At 35.8% G+C, this 23,527-nt stretch overlaps 1 protein-coding gene and 1 pseudogene across 1 annotated transcript; both read left to right on the top strand.

Moving 5' to 3' along the window:
- The first annotated feature begins 2,313 nt into the window (after positions 1–2,313).
- Positions 2,314–4,797, top strand: LOC129880441 (protein ECERIFERUM 2). The gene is made up of 2 exons (XM_055954479.1): positions 2,314–2,808; positions 3,756–4,797. The coding sequence occupies exons 1-2, from the start codon at positions 2,365–2,367 to the stop codon at positions 4,623–4,625; spliced, it is 1,314 nt and encodes a 437-aa protein (XP_055810454.1). The 5' UTR covers positions 2,314–2,364; the 3' UTR covers positions 4,626–4,797.
- A 2,220-nt stretch (positions 4,798–7,017) lies between these two features.
- LOC129880451 (NADPH--cytochrome P450 reductase-like) lies at positions 7,018–16,038 on the top strand (annotated as a pseudogene).
- Positions 16,039–23,527: the final 7,489 nt, after the last annotated feature.

Below are 23,527 nucleotides of genomic sequence, written 5' to 3'. Positions count from 1 at the left end.
GTATAATCTTAGATCTTGTAAAATAATTTAAGGAATAAGCAATTAATATTGAGTGTAAAACGAGATTTTTTTTTGTCTTTTCTTGATCTATTAAATGTGATAAGTAAAAGTAAAAAACTATTTTTGAAATAATGAACAAGTAATATAGGGATATCAAATTGACATGTTCAAAAACTATTTGAATTGAATGAGTTAAAATGGGTGATCATAACTTAACCTGCCTAATTCTTCCTAAGTTTTAATATTTTTATTTGTCTTTTATAATTTGTTAAGTACGTAATAAAATAACCCTTTGTTATAACTATATGCTTCCTCTATTTCAATTTGTTTGATGGTTTATACTTGACATGAAATTTAAGAAAATAAAGAAGATTTTTTAATTTTGTGTTCTTAAAATTAAAGATATGTGTGGAATGTACCAAAACGCTCTTTAATCCCATGGTCTTAAATCGAAGATATTTAGAATGTATCAAAATGTTCGTTAATCTTGTGATCTTAAATATGTCATGTGTAAATTAGAAAAAGTTGCTGAAAAGGAAAATAAGCTTTTCTTTTTTTTAAATGGACTAAAATAGAAAGTTATAAAACAAACAAACTGAAATAGACGGAGTATAACAAATCAAACAAACATATCAAACATAGGTTTCTCAATTGATCGTTAGAGGGTACAACTCTTTATCTACATCAATATTTGTGCTACTTTTAAAAATAATATTTAAAAATATTGATTGAATTTTTTTTTTTTTATTAAAAACTTTTCTAATAAATAAAATTGATCATTTTGCTATTTTTTAAATTATTATTTAATTATCTCTTCTCTTTAAAAATAAAATAAAATAAGCTATATATTTGGATTTTAAATATTTCTAAGCATAAGCTCTTGAATAACAACCATTCAAGTGTAAAATAAGCTATATATTTGGATTTTTAATATTTCTAAGCATAAGCTCTTGAATAACAACCATTCAAGTGTGCGATTATTTTTATGTGTAGTACTTAATCATCTCATTTTTTTGTTCGAAAATCTGATGCAAAGGCTTGTTGGGATATCCATAATTGAAATATTTTTTTGTATTGACGGTCAATTTTTTTACTCAAAATAGTTATAAAATTTACATAAATATTAATGACATTCAAAATAATAAAGTTATTACTTAAGGCACAAATTTAAAACCAAAGAGCATAATTTAAGTGGGCTCCACAATTTTTTAAAAAATTATACCCTAATTAAATTGAACTGGAACAAAGAAAATATTTTTTAATTTTTTAAAAATATCTTTACTGAAGTAGATATATCGACGGACTGTTGCCTGCTTGATCAACTCAATCTATCAAATATATCGACGGACTATTGTCTGCTTGAGCAACTCAATCTATCTTATAACGGCTATTTATTTCATTTTATCAGTTATTGTTCTAAATATTAGGCCCTAACTCTTTTCCATTTTTTAATAAATGAATAGATTTAAAAAGTATATGCAATTACAATTAGCTAGAATACTCTTCATTGTTTTGCTTTTAATGTAAATCAAAATCAATTAAAACTTGATTATTAAAAGCTTACTTATTTGAATTATTTGCAACAAAAAAAAAGAAGTAAATTTGACTCGGACAACTGAACAATACATTCAGTATTAATGACCTGTGCCAAGAATGTATTATTAAATCTCTGCTCTACAAAGCAAGCAACACTGAATGTGCTTTGACTCCGGGGGGAAATATACATAAAACAAATACACTTTTTAAAAATATTAATCCAATAAAATTATCGTATCAATACCAACATAATTTTGTCAATATAATAATTTCTTGTACGGAAATAGATTTAAGAATAAATGTTGACATAGTGATATTGATTTAGTGACCAAACTATCATAGTAAAAATATAATGTTTACTCAATAATTTATTCTTTTATACATTTATTATTAATTAGTGTAATACACACATACAAAATACCTATACTTAATTAGTATATATTTAAAGACGGCAAACGGTGCACATGGGTGCGACAATGCAAAGAATTCAACCTGCCCCATATAACCTACCGAGCACAGCCTAAAACCCATCCCGCCTAGTTGATCCGGTGAAAAAATCAGAATTTTACTAAAGAGGTTTAAATATATAAAAAAAAATAACCACATAAAAAAAAATTAAAAGAATTTCAACATCTATAATATATATATAAAGAAAAAATTATATAAAAACAATGTAGTTTTTTGTTCTAATCTCTTTGGTCCTAGCCGACTCCAGCCCCTTCTATTGCCATCCCTAATTATATTCAATCTATAAATACACTCTATTTTTATCTCCTTTTGGTACCTTAGAAATTCTCTCTTCCACAATTTATTTTTGTCTTCTATCCCATGGACGTCAAGAAATTAATCTCCGACGTGAAATTATCGTCCGTCGTGCCGGCGACGATCACCGGCGACAACAAAATCCACCATGAATTTACCAACATGGACTTAATCATGAAGCTTCATTACATTAAGGGTCTTTATTTTTTCAAAAATGATGCTGTTGAAGGTTTGCATATTTATGACCTAAAACTGCCCACGTTTAAGCTTCTTGAGCTTTATTACCAAACTTCCGGCAGAATTAGGCGGTCCGGCGATGGCGGTGGTGGTGGCCGGCCGTTCATTAAGTGTAATGACGGTGGTGTTAGGATTGTAGAAGCAAAATGTAAGAATAAAACAATTGATGAGTGGCTGCTGGCTATGAATGATCATGATGATGAGGAGGAGGAGCTTGTTTATGATCAACTTCTTGGTCCTGAGTTGGGCTTTTCACCTCTTGTTTTCATACAGGTAAGCACCTTATAAGCTGTTTTAGATAAGTTGAGTCAAATAAATTTAATTATTTTTTTGAATTAATTTTAAGTATAAAATAACTTTAAATTGATCGGTCAAATACTCAAAAAGCTGAAAACAGTTTATAAGCAATTTATAAGCCAATCTAAACGTCTAATAAGTTGCAAACTAAAAGAAATCTACTTTTGTAAATCGGAGTTCTTTTTCTTTTTAGGGTAACTAACTCATGATTATATAATTATCAAAACAAGATTCACAGAAAAACTCCACTGTACATGGTTATTTAAGTTGTATCTACTGATAGCATAAAATTAGTTATTTAAATGATTAGTGCAAGGTAGTTGTTATCTTTACCGGGGTTATTAATTAATGATCATAAAAATTTACCAAATAATCTTAAGTGACTCAATTGTCTAAATATTTGTTATATTTATCACTGCATCAATCTTATTTATATGATACATTTTTCGTTTTAGTTTGCCTCAAATAAAAATGACATATTCTTAAATTTAAAAGTAATTTAAATACAAAATTCATATTTTACTCTTACTGAGATGATATCTAGCTACAAAAAAGTTTCTCTTTCATTCTTAAACTTTGTACACACACAATCAAATAATGCCACATAAAATGGAACAAAGAGAGTTTATTATTATACATAAAAAAATAATGATAAAAAGATACACTTGAACTATCGTATTTTCGCCAGTTTCACACCTGAATTATCAGTTGTTCATTTTTTCGAAGATTGTTCAGGTAGGAAAAAGGAACAGTTGATAGTTGAGGTGTGTTTTAATATGTAGATAATCATAGTTCAGATAGAAAAAGGAAACAACTAATAGATAAAGTGTGAAACTAATGAAAAAACTTCATACATGGGAATTTCCTAATCACTTAAAGTTGTTAATTTTTTTTTCGTCTACATTGGATCTTTTTGTGTCCAGTTCACTTGGTTCAAATGTGGAGGGATGTCAATAGGGCTAAGTTGGGCTCATGTCCTTGGAGATTCATTTTCAGCTTCAAATTTCATCAACATGTGGGCACAAATCATGGCTGGTCAACTCTCACCTCAGTTTCTTCACAAGTCAACAAAAACCAACAAATTGATCAATAATCCAATATTATCTACTGTTGGAAAGTTGCCATTTTCTTTAAAGAGAGTTGATCCAGTTGGTGATCATTGGAAAATCACCAATAGTTGCAAAATGCACTCACATTCTTTTCACATCACACAAGAGCAACTAAACCAACTAATTTCCAAGGTTTGTGTAACTAAATTGAAGCCTTTTGATGTTATTTGTGCTACAATGTGGAAAATGTTGGCTAAGGTAAGGGGAGAATATTCATCAGAGCCCGCAATCATCACAATTATACATAGAAACGACGACCCTCGTGACAATGAAACAACTAAAGTGTCGAGCAACAATCAAGTGATTATTAGCATAGTTGACGTAAATGACGTTAGAGTTTCGGAGGCTGATACTTCAGAATTGGCAGAGTTGATAGCTGAAAAGATTGTGGACGAGACTAGAGTTATTGAAGAACTAGTGGAGAAAGAAAATGGCGTTTCGGACTTTGTTGTGTATGGGGCAAATCTCACATTTGTGAATCTTGAAGAGGCAAAGATTTATGATTTGGAACTTAGGGGTAAAAAACCAATTTTTGCAAGTTATAACATAAGTGGAGTTGGTGATGAAGGTGTTATTTTGGTATTGCAAAGGCCTGAAGGTGGAAGGACAGTGAATTTGGTTTTGCCTCAAAAACAAATTGAAGGTTTGAAAAATAAGATGAGAGAGGAATGGGGTGTTTTTTGAAATTAATATTCCCTATTTGCATGGCCATTTAATTTGATAATTAATAAGGTTCTTGCCTTTTGTAGTTTAAATTTGAAGACTTAATCAATGTTTATTTGAGTTTGGTGATGATTTTGTAAAAGCATAACTCCATATCATATGAGTATGTTGGAACATTTTAAAATAATTATTACATTGTGTAATTGTTGATTTTTTTTTATGTTAATAAAAAAGGAAAAATAATGAAGAGAAATAAAAATAGAATAAAGAGGAAAAAAAGGTGATCGAGATCAATAGGTACTAACAACAACAATAACACCCTGTATAACGGTAGTAGTACTTACAATTTAAGTTAACATACGGTGATTAATATGTATTGTATAGAGTACATAAAGTGTCAAAATGAAAAAATTCAGTGTCAAAAAAATTGAATAGTCGTGTCAAAAAAATTTGAATAGTCGTATATGTATTTGGCCTAAATTAAAACCAAATGGTAATGTTCATATGAAATCATAAGAGAAATTAAATATAGTACGTATTTATAATCATAAGAAATTATTTACTAAATATTATCAATAGCTCAAGGCTTATTAGATCTATAAATGTGCATTACTTCATATGTTTATGGATCATCGAGCCTTATAGAAGAATTATATATAGAAACCTATTTTGTAAGAATGATAGAATTGATTAAGTAAGAAGTATGAAGATTTATATAATTGATTTTAGAAAATCTTTTTTTTCTCCTTCTAATATTACTCATGGACAACTACATACAATAGTTAAATGGAAAAATATTTATATACATTTAAGCGTTTGAGCATGAAAATTAAAAAATATTCATTTTATTTTGAATAATCACAAAGACTCGTTTTCTTTCCCTTTCACCCAAACAGAGCTTTCTAAGAGCCCGTTTGGATTGACTTAAAAAAAGTAACTTTTATGTATGAAATACTTTTAGAACTTTGAAGTGCCGAAAGTTATTTTTATAAATAAGCAGTTGAGTGTTTGAATAAAAGTGCTTATGTTGAAAATAAGTGTTTGAATTTTAGGATTAAAAGAATAAAAAGGATAGTTTGGAAATTTAGTTAAAATATAAGGGATATAAAATTAATTTCCATGGTCGAACAAAATGACTTTAAGCACTTAGAAAAAAAAAAGTTAGAAATCCTAACTTTTCATTTTTGACTGACTTTAATAACTTTATGGCTTAAAGTTAGCATTAGGCAAACACGTCCAAAAGCTAAAAAGTGGCTTTAAGTTGGTTTTGACCAACTTAAAGCCCATCCAAACGGGCTCTAAATTGCCCCCAAAATCATGGGGTCAACGACATATAAACCCAAATTCCAGTGTGCCCCACTGCTCCACTATTGCAGTTTAATATATTTGGTAGTTATTTGATAATATTTGATAGCATATTTGTAAGGAAATAATTAGTTTTTCTTAATATTTGGTAGCATATTTATAAGGAAATAATTAGTTTTCCTTAATATTTGGTAGCATATTTATAAGGAAATAATTAGTTTCCTTATTTCAATATTGTATCACATATATATTTTTCCTTGGAGGAATGAATCAAAGCAAGTCAGATTGTTAAGTTCTTTTCATGGTATCAGAGACTCTACGATCTTGATAGTGAATCAAAGAGCTTCCGTTGTCGGCGGGTGGCTATTACCCATATATGCCGCCCGTCTGGCCCATGGTTATGTTAACAAAAGTAGGATCAATGTTATATGTATGAATCTCATATGCAAGGGAAGAAAATTCAGTCAGACAGGTCACTGTGTATTTTTTCGGTGACTATTTTCTTGTTTCAGTAGGGGCGTGCCATCAAGCCGACTCTATCCATATAATTTCTTGGGTTGTTTTGTGTCAACCCTATATCCCTCAGTGTTTGTGTAGCACCGTGCCATCTTTTCGGTGACTACTTTCTCATATTCAATTTGCATAGCACCGTGCCATCTTTTCGGTGACTATTCGCTTGTTTCAGTAGGGTCGTGCCATCAAACCGATCATATCCATATAATTTCTATGTTTTAGTAAGGTCATCCCATCAAAGTTTTTTTTTTATCGTAAATTTTTATGGTTGGTGAGGACGTACCTCCTTCATTACCATCCAAAATTGAGTCTAATTCTCCCTATTTTCTCGGCCCTCAAGAACGATCCGGAGACTGTATCACGCCTACTCATTTCAAGGACGAATATTTTAATGAATAGACAGCCGACATACAACCAAAGTTCTCGACAAAACTCAGTTTGACTTCTTGCTTTCCAAGTTGGGCATTTTTAATTTCCATGCTCCAACTTGATGGGAGTATTGCAGTATAATATATTTGATAATATTTGATAGCATATTTATAAGGAAATAATTAATTTTCCTATAGCATATTTATAAAGGAAATAATTAGTTTCCTATCACACCTATATTTTCCCTCGGAGGGATGAACAGCAAGTAGATTGTTAAGTTCTTTCATCCACCGTCTCTGGTCAACTTTAGTCGGCGAGTGTGGTGGCGCGTGTGAGGATTTCTCACAATTATGGAGGCGAGCTCGGAGTTGGTGAGATCGGTGGAATCAGCATTGGGGAGCGATATGGTGGTGGTGGTGCTAACGACGTCGTTCGCAGTAGTCTTTGGATTGGTGGTTTTGTTCATGAAGAGATCAAGTGATCGGAGTAAAGAAGTGAAGCCGGTGGTGGTTTCGAAGGCGGTGCTGCTGGAAATGGATGAGGAGACAGAGGTGGAACCCGGAAAAGTTAAGGTTACGGTATTTTTTGGTACTCAAACTGGTACAGCTGAGGGATTTGCAAAGGTATCTATTCAATTTTCTATATCAATTGTAAATGCCCAAACTTAGTAAATTTTCTGAACTATATATATAATTTAAGTTGAAAGGAATGAGTAAGGACACACTAGAATGTACCAAAATTCTAATTAATCTTGCGGTCTTAAGCATGTCCGTGTAAAGTTGGAATCAGCGCACACAGAGCTTTTTGTAAGTGGTGTTGACATTTTAAGAAAATGACAAATTTTGAATGCTAGAATTTCAAGTTAGGATTGAATAATCCAGTTTAACTTGTTTCAAAAATAATATCTAATGCATATGCTAAAATCAATTTAGGTTGACTGGTTTGTCTTGATCCTTAGTAGGAAAGGTGCTGGGGGTTCGAGGCGTAATAAGCTGCAACAAAGAGGCACTTAATTAGCGCCACTATGAAGATGATTGTACTAACAGTGTCATTTGTAAATCTGTTATACGATATTTTGAATTTTCAGATTATATACCTATATATTATTATTAAAATTTTCGATGAAGCAGTGTCAATGACATCCCTTGGCATAAGGTGAGTCCGCCCCTGGTTGGAATTAAAGAGTTGCCAAAAAAAGAAAGTAAGACGGATAAATTGAAACAGAGGGAGTATATAATTTGAGTTGGAAGGAGTGAGTAAGAACACCTCAGCTAAGGAAGCTGTTGATCGGCGACTGGTGGTGGTGGTTGCTTTTTGTTTTTGTATATTCTGACTCTTGAATGTCAACTTAAGAATATGGCAATGGAACATAGAAGCCTTTCTAAATCTTTGTTCTTTCTAAATGTTTAGTGTTTTGTTAAGTAGCTATAGTGATTTTTTCCAGGACAATCATGCATACTAGTCTTCAAGTGTTTTATGGGGGCTTGATTAGTACATAGATCTCTTCTTTTGTTAGTTCACATGGGAAGCTAGAATGATGATCCTGAGTAAAATAACATTTATTCAATCGCTTCTACGAATGACAACTGATGCAGAGAAAGTAGTGGTGTAAACTAGGAACGGTGCAGGGTAGAGATATTTTGTTCCCTTTAATATTGGAGTCAAAATCCGTGTTTTAAAAGGCAGTTTTGAGACATGCCCCGTGGCGGGGCACTGACAAAATGCCTCGAGGCTCATGTGTGGGGCTTGGTTCTGTGAGGCTTACGCTCTAAGCGCCTAATTGTACCCCCTAAACACGCCTAACACCCAACTCTCGGGGCTGGCCTAACAAACCTTAAACAAATTATGTGTCAAACTCTTTAGTTAACATTATTGACCCTCATAATTCTTTAAAAAATGAATGATATTTGTAGTTTTTTCATATATAGAAATTAAAAGATTGAGAGTAACTCAAAACAAGTCGTAGTATTGCATATTTAGTATTTGAGAATACCGTGAGGGTGAATATTATACATAGTCAAATTTTACATCTTCACTTTTCATTGGTCTTCGTGTTTTTGCCATATGTCTCAAAATTATCATATTTTATTATGTTGCTATTTAAAATTGTTAGAGTGGGTAAAAAGTCTCACATTGGTTGGGGAATGGACTAGTGGTCTCCTTATATGGACTTGGGCTATCCTCCCCTCATGAGTTAACTTTTGAGGTTGAGTTAGGCCCAGGTGCCATATCTTTACATGGTATCAGTGCCAGGTACATCCCTGTTGGACTTCCGGTCCACGCTCCAGTTGCCTTGGGCGTGAAGGGGAGTGTTAGAGTGGTAAAAAGTCCCACATTGGTTGGGGAATGGACTAGTGGTCTCCTTAGATAGACTTGGGCAATCCTCCCATCATGAGCTAGCTTTTGGGATTGAGTTAGGCCCAGGTGCCATATCTTTACAAAAAGTAATTTTATTTTTATTCATGACAGAGTGATGTTTTTATTATAATACTAATAAAGTTTATTGATTTGTGTTTTAGGGAGGTAAATTGCATAGTATGATAGTAATATATTTTAAGAAATTGTGATTCTTTTATTATTTGAAAGTTAAGATGTTAGAGTTGATTTGCATTCCATAATAACTTTTTTAGCGTTATATTACTTATACTTGTAAAATCATGTTAGAAGTTTTATTTTCTATGAGTTTCCTTAATCATATTTTTAATTGTTTTATCTATTAATTTATTTTTATAATTTTGTGTTATATTATTATTTTACTACATTATCAATTAGAAGAAGGGGAGCCTTGGAGTAACTGGTAAAGTTGCTGCCATGTGACCAGGAGGTCACGGGTTCAAGCCTTGGAAACAGCCTCTGGCAGAAATGCAAGGTAAGGCTGCGTACAATAGACCCTTGTGGTCGGGCCCTTCCCCGAACCCTGCGCATAGCGGGAGCTTTAGTGCACCGGGCTGCCCTTTTTTTACATTATAAATTAGAAATTTAAAGATTCATGGGGCTTACACTCGTCCTGTGCTAAGTAAAACGGCCCCTCACACACCTGCCTTTTAAAACATTGGCCGAGATGAGGATTGGTACCCGTGACCCATTCACTGCCCTAAAATGAGTGAATTTTAGAGATCAGTAATTGCAATTTAAGTCTTAGAGATCTAACTGGTTTCAAAGATTTCTGTGATAAATGTTCCTAAGGTGGTAGTTTTTAGGTCCTTGATTTAATACTTTTAAGCTTTTCTTTCCCCTGGCAGGCTTTAGCTGAGGACGTAAACGCAAGATATGAGAAAGCTGTTGTAAAAGTTGTTGACATGGTAAGTAGAACAGTAGGTTTGTAGCTGAATTTCTTCTTTTTATTCGTGTTATTGGTGACACTATTGTATTTACTTGATCTTAGGATGATTATGCTGCTGCTGATGATCAGTATGAGGAGAAATTGAAGAAAGAAACATTAGCATTGGAGTAATTGGTAAAGTTGCTGCCATGTGACCAAGAGGTCACGGGTTCAAGCCTTGGAAACAGCCTCTGGCAGAAATGCAAGGTAAGGCTGCGTACAATAGACCCTTGTGTTCGGGCCCTTCCGCGGACCCTGCGTATAGCGGGAGCTTTAGTGCACCAGGCTGTCCTTTTTTTAAACATTAGCATTTTTCATGGTAGCGATGTAAGGGATATGTTTAATTGGACTTCGGCAATGTTTGACTTTTTTTTTGGCTCAATGAAGCATGTTGCTCTTATGTATACTTGATTTCTTCATATTTGCATTGACATTTAGATACGGGGATGGTGAGCCTACTGACAATGTTGCGAGATTTTACAAGTGGTTTACTGAGGTAGGCAATACGAGTCATTTCTAGTTCTGTTGCCTTACTTTATTTCCCATTAAAGGGTAGCCCGGTGCACTTAAGCTCCCTCTATGCGCAGGGTCCGGGGAAGGGTCCGACCACAAGGGTCTATTGTACGCAGCCTTACCTTGCATTTCTGTCAGATGCTGTTTCCAATGCTGCGAGATTTTACAAGTGGTTTACTGAGGTAGGCAATAAGAGTCATTTCTAGTTCTGTTGCCTTAGTTTATTTCCCATTGTGGAACTTTATTTGTGTGTTCTAAATTTAAAGGGACAAGAGCGGGGCTTGTGGCTTCAACATCTTTCTTATGGTGTCTTTGGGTTGGGTAATCAGCAATATGAACATTTTAACAAGGTATATTTTTAGCAAGTACTGGTTATTTTCTTTTCTTTGCTCCTATTTTGTTGTCTGATGGAAATCTTTTGGAACAGATTGGGCAGGTAATAGATGAAAATCTAAGTGAACAAGGTGTGTATATGTGACATTTACCACCTGCCGTATGATCTTCTATCTTTGTTGAAAGTCCACCTTAGCAGAATCATTTCCATCTAACAAGTTTACCCTGCATTGTATTTCCTTGATGATGTTTTCAAATCAATATAACCTGATGTCTGTCTTCTCACAAGAAGAAAGATAAAGAAGAGATTTGCTCATTATGAATTATTTTGACCTACCCCCTGAAGAGTTTTTTCCCTCATCTTTAGGTGCTTTCATATGCATAATATGTTTCCTGAAATTTCTGTTAAATAGCTATTGTCAGCTAATGCACAATTTCCAAATCTCGCATCGCCTGTAATAATATTGTTTTAAGTTGGATAAGGTTATTCCACAGTTATGACTTACATGTTTAACATGACAGGTGCGAAACATCTTGTGGTACAGCTTGGGGATGATGACCAGTGCATTGAAGATGATTTTGGTGCTTGGTAAATTAAATTTCTTCCTGACATCCCTCTTGATTAGTTTGTTTCAGTACATTCTTTAGTTCCCTTTTTAGTGTCTGTGCAGTGATGCTATTAGGCAGTCTTTCTTTTTGGTTGCTTTATTTAGGCGAGAACAATTGTGGCCTGAATTGGATCAACTACTTAAAGACGAGGATGATGCAAAGTCTGTAGCTACTCCTTATACAGCTGCAATTCCTGAATATCGTTTGGTTATTCATGATTCCACTACTGCAAGCTTCGAGGATAAGCATGCAAGCATGGCTAATGGAAACATCTCATATGATATTCACCATCCATGCAAGTAGGTGTACAGACGTGATTCTAATTGCTTTGAGATGGAATTTAGCTTACGGCTCTCTCATTTTCCTTCTAGAGTAAATGTTGCTGTTCAAAGAGAAGTTCACAGACTCGAGTCTGATCGATCATGTATACACTTGGAAGTTAATATATCTGGCACTGGGATTTCGTAAGTTCATTTTATTTTTCTCTGTTTATTTGGTTACTCTCATATTCATCTGTTACCATCAAAGTTCTTTCTCCTCTTTTGAAATATTTTATTAAGGTATTGAAAATATGAGGTACTGCAGAAAAATTCTTCACTTAGTTCCAACTGAACTGCTATTTGCTTTTTACTGTCATCTGCAACAGTTTTCTTGTAATGCGAGTTCAACTTAGGGTACTTTGGCCTTTGGTGTAGTATACATTTAACTCATACTCGTTGTGCATGCGAACATGATTTAATCTTCTTGCAGAATGGCAAAGGGTCAGTTCTGGTTGTCCATTTTTCCTTAAGATGTGATCTAGCTTATAAATTAGATCTGTTAGAAAGTTAGGTGTTTGTTAGAAGTTACATTGTTAGTTAGAAGAGTTATTAAGTTAGACATGGCCCCTCATATTCTTGGTGTCAAATTGTACGATCTTGTGATTCTTGACAGACTTAAGTAGCTTCAATTCAACCACCTGGCCAAAGTTATTCATGATTTTCATAGTTGTATTATTCTTGCCTTATTCTGATGGTATCACTCCCATTTTCTCTAACTATTCCAGTGACACTGTGCCTATCTTTCTTTCTTTTCTTCTTTTTTGATAAGTAGTGACACTGCCTAACTTCAGAGGCCTTACCTATTTTGGGTGATCATCCTGGTAGTACTGCCTCTTTTCGGCTAGTTTTCCAGCCAATTTTCAGCTTCTTTTCTGGTGTGATTCCAGTTAGTTTTTTCAAGTCTCCCGATGATACAATTCAAGTGACTTTTACACGGCTATTCACTATTCTTACAACTAGGTTTGGTAAAATGGGAAGTTAAAGTTAAATTGTTTCCAAATACGAAAAAATATGTCAATTCTTTTTGGAACAAACTAATAAGGAAATAATATCACATAAAATAAATAGAGAAAGTACTAAACGATTATATCATGTACTATTACGATATATTGTTATTCTTGGGCAAACTGGGTTGAGTTTGAGCTGAGCTTCCTATAGCGCCCATGCTTGGCCTGAATTCATTTTAAGCTCACTCTCGGCTCAATTTGCAGCCTGTTGTTGATGGAGGAACAAGTGAGCTTTAAGCCGAATGCAGCTCAATCAACAGTTCTTCAAGTATTCTTCCTCTTCCCCCCTCAGAAAGAGGGGTGATCTGTTTTGTCCCATAGCATGTAGGTTGTTTGCGTGCTCCTTTCATTGCATATCCGTGCCCAAGCTGCTATAATGATCATATATAAGCTTTGCTCATCAAAAAGAATAATAATTTTGTTTCTTTTTCCATGCTAACTGTTTTCTTCTTCCTCAGCTATGATACTGGAGATCATGTGGGTGTTTATGCTGAAAATTGTGAAGAAACTGTTGAGGAAGCTGCGAAGTTGTTGGATCAACCTTTAGACTTATTATTCTCCATTCACAATGACAAAGAGGATGGTACAGCTTTGGGAGGCTCATTGCCACCGCCTTTTCCTGGCTCTTGCACTATGCGCACTGCGCTTGCACATTATGCAGATCTTTTAAATCCTCCTCGAAAGGCGTTTCTTTGGTACATGTCAATATTTGTTTTAGCGTTTGATACACACGTCTTTAATGGAAACTCCAAATGTGTTTTCAGGCTGCTTTGATTGCATTAGCTGCTCATGTGACCGAACCTAGAGAAGCAGAAAGGCTTAGATTCTTGGCATCTCCACAGGGAAAGGTGAGTACTTTTGACGATGCTCTTCTTCTTCTTGTCATATTAGTCACCACCCATCCATTAGAAACCTTTTCGTAATTATGCATAAAAATCCATACACATGAGCCAGTACATTAATATGGGTTGCATTTTTTTTTCATTCAGGATGAGTACTCTCAATGGGTGGTTGCAAGTCAGCGAGGTCTTCTTGAAGTGATGGCTGAGTTTCCTTCAGCCAGACCACTCATTGGTGTATTTTTTGCAGCAGTCTCCCCTCGTTTACAGCCACGTTATTATTCCATCTCATCATCTCCCAGGTGGATATGTCATTCTAACACATTGGCAAACAGAACTAATCATGTCCCCAGAAAACATTAGAATGTAATACCTCACCCCGACTTTGCGATCTATGATGGATGACCCTTCTTCTTTGTCATCTGTGTAGATTTGTTCCTGATAGAGTCCATGTGACCTGTGCTCTAGTTTATGGTCCGACTCCAACTGGTCGAATTCACAAAGGTGTATGTTCAACCTGGATAAAGGTATTAAAGAAGTCTTATTATGCAATCGATGCTATCCCATTCATAAGTAGATATCCAGCAGATTGCAGTTTTAAGTAATTTTGTTCCTTGTTAAAGTCTCTAGCTTTATACTGACATCTTTGAGTTTATTCAAATCAAATCAGAATGCAGTTCCTTCAGAGAGAAGCAACAATTCCAGCTCTGCTCCCATTTTTATTAGGCCATCTAATTTCAAATTACCTGCTGACCCTTCAGTTCCAATAGTCATGGTGGGACCTGGTACTGGCCTGGCACCATTTAGGGGATTTCTGCAGGTACTCTGATTGCTTTATGTAATTATATTGCTTGCGTTGGTGCAAATAATATAAAGTGGATATGTTTATCAGGAACGAGCAGCTCTGAAGGAAGAAGGTGCTCAACTTGGCCCTGCTCTATTGTTTTTCGGTTGTCGCAACCGCAGAATGGTATACTCTGATTATTATGAATTAATCTAATCAATATGCATGATACTGCTTACAAGACATCCTTAAGTTGGTATTTGATTTTAGGATTTCATTTACGAGAAGGAGCTTAACACTTTTGTGGATCAAGGTGTAATTTCAGAGCAGATAGTTGTATTTTCAAGGGAAGGGCTACAGAAGGATTATGTTCAACATAGGATGACGGAAAAAGTAAGCATGCTGTTAATAAGAGGCTTAAGCTTGATCTGTGTATGATAAATTCATTGTACAGTTGATGCAATTCTTAACTTTTGTGCAGGCTTCCCAGTTATGGAGTTTGATTTCCCAGGAGGGATATCTATATGTATGTGGGGATGCAAAAGGGATGGCCAGAGATGTACATTGTACACTACATACCATAGTCCAGGAGCAGGTATTATGGCCCTCACTCTCTTATTTGGGGTGCATGCATGCGTGATATTATTTGAAGCTTACAAGCAAATCCAGTATCTGCACTATATTCTGGTCCTTGTGCTAAGGCATTTTAATCTATATCTAACAGTTGATGATTTGATTTTCATCTGATGGTGAGATCCACACTTGAGTTAGTGCCTATTTACTGTACAGTTCTTGTAGAACTTAGTTGGCAATTGTCCATTTTATGGTGACAAAAACCGAAGCTTTCTCAACTCATCTTTGTTATCTACCTACCTCACAACAAAATCAAATATCTGGTGTGCCTTTAGGGTTGTTGATTGTATTAAACACTTAAATTTGTCTACACTCTTATTCTTCTTGCTATATTTGCTTATAATATTCGTTTCAAATCTAATCCAGGAAAAAGTCGACTCTAGCAAAAGCAGAGGCCATTGTTAAGAAACTTCAGATGGATGGAAGATATCTCAGGGATGTCTGGTGATTATCCTCTTTTGCTTGTAGAAGCTTGGCATTTATGAATGGCTAATACACAAGGTCTGGATTCTTTGCAACGTCTAATTTCTGTCCACTTGCCGGCTATTTTCTCTTTTAGTGGAGTGGACATAATTAACGTTCAATTCTTACCATTCTTTATAAGAGATTCATAGTTTACATAGAAATTGTGATATTAGTTGGTTAACACAACCTCAAAGCAGACTTGCAACCTATATGGGAAGGCTTTTTGTAACAATGGCTGCACAAAAGAAGGGCAGATAGAATAGATGTGTAATGTGTTTGTGCACATCATCTTGCTGCTGCTTTTAAAAAATCAATGGAATTCTGCTGCACTTCATAATCTCTGTGTGTTAGCTATTATATTTGCTGTTATTGCTCAACAATTTAGCATCAAAGAAGAGTATCAATGATTTTTCCGCTTCTTATTTTGTTGTTTGCCCTGAGAAAGCTTAATGTGTTACTGCTACACATTTGAAATTGGAAAATTTACCTATTTAAGCAGATATAGCTACTATATTTATTATAATACATAATTACATAGTCATAGACTTATAGTTTAAAAAATCACCTAACGTAGGACTTACCCTCATTTGGTTGAGGAACAAGTTATCTTGGGATTAGTGGATTGTTATCCCATCCTCAATAAAGGGCAGCCCGGTGCACTAAAGCTCTCGCTATGCGCAGAGTCCAGGGAAGGGCCCGACCACAAGGGTCTATTGTACACAGTCTTACCTTGCATTTCTGCCAGAGGCTGTTATCCCATCCTCAATGTGGATAAAAATAGGAGAAATTACCTATTTACACATATTATAATACCATATTTACTAATATTCCCTACCATATGAAAAAATATCAAAAATTCCTCCTTTTTTAACTCTCTCCCCATCTCACAGATACATCACATTTTACTTTACTCAACTATCCTAAATTCACATCTAATTTCAAGCTCTGCTTCGTCAGTTTTTGAATTTTGAATTTCTGTACATCTATTACTCAATTTCAAAATTCTAACTGAGGTATATTCAAGTTTTTCCTTATTTGGAATCTCACTTCCTTTGATTTCTTCTGTAAATTTTTATGTTTTTTACTCATATTCTTCACTGATACATATGAAATCCGCTCCATCTTTTAGTGTTGGTCTCACACAGTTGAATAAAAATGAAGGAATTCTTGTTTCGCTGGATTCTGATTCATCTTTGAAAGGTTACGACGAGGTTAGATCCAAACATCGTAACGATCCAGCAGTGATGGATAAGCTACGCGAGAAATTGAAGTCGAAATCTCCAGTTCAACAAGCACCCAAAGAAGCAGACAAGAAGATTGAAAGGGTTACAACACGCCCTAATCTCTTAAAGATATGAGTTCATATAAGATGTGTTTTTTTTAAATGTCGTTTTTTCTGAAGATTCACTACTTCTGATACATCTAGTTATGTATCAGATTCTTATGTATCAAGCTTTAATGCTTCTGATACATCGTGTTTTTGTATCAGATTCTCATGTATCAAACTTTACTGCTTCTGATACATCTTGTTTATGTATCAGATTCTCATGTATCAAGCTTTAATGCTTCTGATACATCGTGTTTTTGTATCGGATTCTCATGTATCAAGCTTTACTGCTTCTGATACATTTTGTTTATGTATCAGATTCTCATGTATCAAGCTTTATTGCTTCTGATACATCTTGTTTATGTATCAGATTCTCATGTATCAAGCTTTAATGCTTCTGATACATCGTGTTTATATATATATTTTTAAATATCGTTTTTTCTGAAGATTTACTGTTTCTGATACATCTAGTTTATGTATCAGATTCTTACGTATCAAGCTTTAATGCTTCTGATACATCGTGTTTTTGTATCGAATTCTCATGTATCAAGCTTTACTGCTTCTGATACATCCTGTTTATGTATCAAGTTCAAGTTGTATTTAATCATTTTTCATGTCAATGCAGGAAATGAAGTACGTCATCAAGAAGATCCCTTCACACTCCTTGAGATTTGGCACTGCATATATGACTAATTTTATTGATGATTTTAAATTATCAATAGGTGAAGAAGCTATACCGTTATTTAGGAAAACCATATTTGATCACTACCTAGTTATGCCACAGTGCAATTTTCAATGGCAAATCATCAAATGCATCTTACTTCTTGAGGTAGAGCAAAAAAACAAAGAGGAATTACACATTCGTCACGTGCAGGGTAACATACTCCGATTCACAATCAAGGAATTTACTATTATTACTGGTTTGCGATGTACCGGTAATATCAATGATTTTCGGTACCCAGATGCACCAACAAGTAGATTGTTGTCTAGATATTTTTCTAGTGCAAAAAATGTTTTAAACAAAGGACGTTTCGTTCAGCGTTTTTTGGTTGGAAGATGGAAAACAAATGAAGACGATGTTCAGATGGTCATTCTCTACTTCATCCACTCTTTTGTTTTTTCTCAACTAGGTGATTCACCTATTTCTGTTGATGATTTTAAGATGGTAGGTATGAGCAATACCCATGGGGGGAAATAACATTTTCCAAATTGATAAAAGGAATGAAGCAGGAGTTTTCAAATGCCAAACAAATGTATTGTTTGGGCGGCATGACACACGCTCTGAATGCATGGATCTACGAATGTGCATCTCAGGTGCCTTCTAAAATTGTTGTAAGAGTGGATAATCAAATTCTCAAAATTTTTAATTGGCGTGTTGTTGCCGTCAAGCCAAAATTTGAGACCTTCATGTCTACCATCTTAAATTAGGTATATTTCATGAAATCATTTTCATAATTATAGCAAATGAATATGCCATCTGCTGCTTATTAAATGTACTTAAAGATTATTCGTTTATGCACTGACTCATTAGCAACCAATCTTTTTGCAGTATCCATGCTCCAATATTGTGCAATCTCAATATGAAATAGAATCTATTGTCATTCCTGGCAATGAACATCATCCTGAAGCTGCTACATCAGCTGCCAAGGTCAAATTTACAGAACCTCAAGAAGTTCCCGGATTTGAGGACTTTTCAACAAAATCACCCACAGAATTATTAAGAAGATCCAGTCATGTTGCTGATACATCTTCTCCACCTCCTCCCAAAAGAGGGAAGACTACCCTTGGTAAAGAACCAATTCAAGTAGAAACAGCTAACATGCATAAGGATGTCATACCACCAAATCTATCAGAAAAGCTTGTTTCTACTGATATAAAACCAGAGGCAAAGTCAGTGGTAGGCGTTGAATCTTCCGGTCATTCGGAGCAAATTGTTCATATGCAATTCAAAGCATTAAAGAAGTCTCTAAAGAAATACGTAAGTTATTACTATAAGATTTAACACACACAATATACTTTTAATAAGTTGATACATTCTGATTTTCATATTATTGTATTAAGGTTGACCGAAAGTTCAAGCGATTAGAGAATAAAATTGATTCAAATCATATTTATCTTTTGAAATTGAGTAATAGATGTACAGAAATTCAAAATCCAAAAACTGATGAAGCGGAGCTTGAAATTAGACGTGAATTTAGGGTAGTTGAGTGAAGTAAAATGTGATGTATCTGTGAGATGGGGAGAGAGTTAAAAAAAGAGGAATTTTTGATATTTTTTCATATGGTAGAGAATATTAATTTCTCCTATAAAAACTGTGTTCCTAAGACGTTTTATCAATTTAAAAATATTAATTAGTATTTAGTTAGTTACTCATTTTTTACATTCCCGTTTTATTTAAATAAGTAATTTAAAGTTTTTAAATTTTTTAATTTTAAGACAAATCATTCAAATTTTTAATTTTTGATTTTATCTTTATTTAAGTTTTTTTTTCTAAATTTTGATTTATAAATTAAAATAATTTGAATTATGGAGTTTTAAAAATGTAGAAGAAAATTCTTAATCATTTACTTATATTATTGTTATATATATTGATATATAGAAGATAAGTTTTTTTTTTTTTTTTTTTATGGGAACAGACCTTACACGAGGCTTCCACCTCTCGTGCGCGGCCAGGGGTTGAGCCGCTCACCCCCAAGCTGTATTATACATAAAAAAACAGAAAAATACACGGAGGGGGACATAGACCTAACCTCCAATCCTATGGTGGTTCATAAGCCGACCATCCTACTAAGGGCAGCCAACTCATCCCCGATACAAGCACATGAAAAGAAAACCTAGAAACTATGCACCTAAAGAAAATGACTCCTCTCGATACAAAGAAACTAGGAAAGCATAAATAAGGGAGACTCTCCCTTTACATAAAATAAAGGAAAAATCTAAATAAAAATGGGGATGAATCCTCATAAATGCTATATATACAACAAAATTAGCATAGACGATGAACATCAAATAACATGGCTAAGATATAACATGGAAAATCACAAACACTGCAATTGGGTGCTCAATCCAAGGATGCAACACTAAATAGTAGATCATGGAGGCCTTTTAATCCGTTTGGTCTTTCTCCGTCTGAAGCTGGGCAGACCGACTCTATCTAGCATATAGTAACCTCGAGTACTACGAGGTAGCTGCTGAAGGGTGGTGTAGTGGCCTGGAGTGGTAAGAGTGTGACTGTGCTTGGAGAGAGCATCCGCAGTGTAGTTTGCCTCCCTGTATACATGCCTGCAAGAAAAGCGAACAAATAATTTGGAAATACCAACAAGGTCCTGAGTTACCTGGTGAAGGCTCCACGGAGGTTTAGTCTGATGATTGATCCATTTAGTGAGCAACTCCGAGTCAACTTCTAAGATAACGTGCTGAAAACCCTGTTGAATGCACCATTTAAGCCCATAAACTGCCGCCTCTAGTTCAGCTTGATTGTTGGTTCCCTCCCCTAATGGTATGGCGTAGGCGAAGATGAATTTACCCATGTGATCTCTTACAATGCCACCCCCCCAATTGCCCTCGGATTACCCAACGCGCTGCCGTCAGTGTTCAGCTTGACGAAATCGAGTTGTGGCTTAATCCACGAGACTTGGGTGATCTTCATCTCATGAGTACACTTATCTATGTAGGAGATGGTGTGGCTCCAGTTCGAGGGCCAATGGATATAGGGATACGCGACTCTAAGAAGATTTGAGATGTCCTTGAAAACTGCAAATTTCACTCTCGCCAAGCTAGAACTCTTCCCCCCGTATTTGCTCGCGCACCTATTCTTCCACAAATTCCAACATATAAATATTGGGGTGGAATGGAGGATAAGTTTGTGAGCTTCTGTGCGGTACTTGCGAAGCCACCATCTCATAACAAGAGGTTTGAGGGGTGTGGCTTCATGCCTTATGCCTAGGGAATTTGAGAAGTAGTGCCAAATATTCCTAGCGAAATGGCCAGTGCTGAAAATGTGCTCTATGGTGTCCGGACCTGGACTGTGGCAGCAATAGCATGGTGTGGAACCATAGCCAAATGCAGTGATCTTTTCCTCTGTTGGCAGCTTGCCTCTAAAAGCCCTCCACAACAAAAAAGAGCATTTAAAGGGGATGTTTTTGTGCCAAGTGTAATGGTCGGAAAGTGTCTTGGTCCGGTGTTCCCTCACAAGCTGCCATGCCGAGGAACATGTGAAGTTCCCATTGGTATTCAGCTTCCAAATGGCCTGATCCGGTGTGTTTCCTTGCAGCTGAAGTGTGGAAGAAGTAATGAGAGGAACGAGCTGCGCTGGTGCCAACTGATTTAGCATATCGATGTTCCATTGGCCATCTATACGAAAATCAGCCACCCTCGCATTGTTTGCTCTTCCCAACTCCTGCCTATAGTTGGCTAAGGGTCCGATACCTAGCCAATCGTCCCACCAAAAACAGCACGAACCCGAGTGAAGCCTCCATTGAATGTGAGGTTCGGCAATGTGTTTGTTGTGCATCATGTGTTTCCACACAAGCGACTGGCCAGTATGGAATTTTTTGATGATGGGATTCGCTCTTTGACAGTATTTGGCTCTAAGGAAATCACCCCACAATGTTGGTTTAGCTCTAAAGATCCACCATTGCTTTAACTGGAGAGATTTGCACACATCTGTAGTTCTCCTCAACCCAATACCTCCTTCGTCATAAGGGTAACAAAGTTTCTTCCATGAAGCCCAATGGAATTTTTTCTTGTTATCCTTCCACCCCAGAAAAAATCAGCGGTGACTCTCTCAATCTGTTTGAGAGTAGTACGGGGGGGAGTAATGGCCGAAAGAAGGTGAATTGGGAGCGACTGAAGTACGTATTTCACGAGTGTAGCTCTACCGCCGTAGCTGAGGATTTTGGAGTGCCACCCTCTAATTCTGTTGACAACCTTAGAGACCATGTCCGTGTAGTACATGACTCTCTGCCTGCCAATGTACAAAGGGCATCCTAAGTAGGTGATGGGACTATGCTTCTGAGTGAAACCCGTAACCTGTTTCACCGTTTCCACATTGTCTTGGAGTGCATTGGGATGCATCATGAAATGGCTCTTATTCTTGTTTATAAGCTGCCCTGATGTCTTTTCATACAGAGTCAAGGTCTTCATAATAATCTGGAGAATTTCCTTCCTTCCGGAGGAAAAGATGATAACATCATCCGCAAAACTCAAATGATTAATCTGTGGGCCTCTTTTCTCCATATGAAAACCATGGTAGAAGTGGTAATTATGAAGACTATTCAACATTCTGGACAGCACCTCCGCTCCCAAAATGAATAAAGCGGGAGAAAGAGGATCACCTTGTTTGAGCCCTCTGGTGGAGTGGAAAAAACCATGTCTAGCTCCATTAACGATAACAGAGTACCAATTGTTAGACATGATTCGCCAAATCATATCAATAAAGGTCTCACCGAAGCCCATCCTTCTCAGTACTAGACAAGTATAGGACCAGGAGACTCTATCATATGCTTTGGCCATGTCTAACTTGATAACCACGTTTTCGCCAATAACAGGCTTTCGGATATCGTGGATAATCTCCTGTGCTAGCATGATATTTTCGGAGATGCTTCTTCCTTTTACAAACCCGGACTGATTGAGAGAAATAAGACCGGGGAGAATTGGAGCAAGCCTGAGGCAAATGAGTTTTGATATGATCTTATTGGTGAAGTTACTGAGACTAATGGGTCTATAGTCAGAGAGTGTGTTGGGGTGATCTACCTTTGGGAGCAAGACCAAACAAGCATGAGAAAAGAACTTAGGCATAGCATACCCTCCGAAGAAAGAAGTAACCACTGCTAGTAGGTCCTCCGAAATAATCTCCCAGCAAGCTTGGAAGAATTTTCCATTCATACCGTCCGGACCAGCTGCAGAGTTAGGATTCATAGAGAAGACTACCTGTTTCAACTCTTCAATGGTAGGCGTGGCTTGAAGGCTTTCATTCTGAGCATCTGTGATCATTCTAGGAACGTAATTCAAGATGTTCTCCGGAATCCGAGATTTATCACTTGTGAATATTTTCTGAAAATGATCGCATGCTGCTCTAGCAATGTGTTCGTCGCCTTGAATACAATCCCCTTCTTCGTTGGTAACCTTGTGAATGAACAATCTCCTTCTCCTACCACGGATTAAAGCATGGAAATACTTGGTGTTAGCATCTCCATCCTTGAACCAATGTAGTTGAGTTTTTTGTTTGAGAATGTTCTCTTCAATTTTAAGAAATCTGATGTATTCGGCGTTGAGAGCATGCAATTGCATCCTGTTCTCTTCATTATTGGACACTAACATATTTTCTTCGGCACTTTTCACCAATTCTTCATATTCCTTAACCTTGGCAAAAATGTCGCCAAATTCCACTCGCGACCATTTGCTAAGGGTGGAGGAAAGCCTTTTCATTTTTTAGTGGAAGGACCACATTGGATTCCCAGTCAAGGGTCTGTCCCAACAGGACTCTACAGTTTCGAGAAAAGTAGGGTTATCCACCCAACAATTCAAGAATTTAAAATATTTAATAGCGGAATCCTGCCTAGCATTCATCTCTATTAGTAAAG

The sequence above is a fragment of the Solanum dulcamara genome, chromosome 1 (assembly GCF_947179165.1).
Source record: "Solanum dulcamara chromosome 1, daSolDulc1.2, whole genome shotgun sequence".
Lineage (NCBI taxonomy): Eukaryota > Viridiplantae > Streptophyta > Magnoliopsida > Solanales > Solanaceae > Solanum > Solanum dulcamara.
The sequence above is the reverse complement of the archived record's forward strand: the minus strand, read 5'-3'. Positions and strand labels throughout refer to the sequence as shown.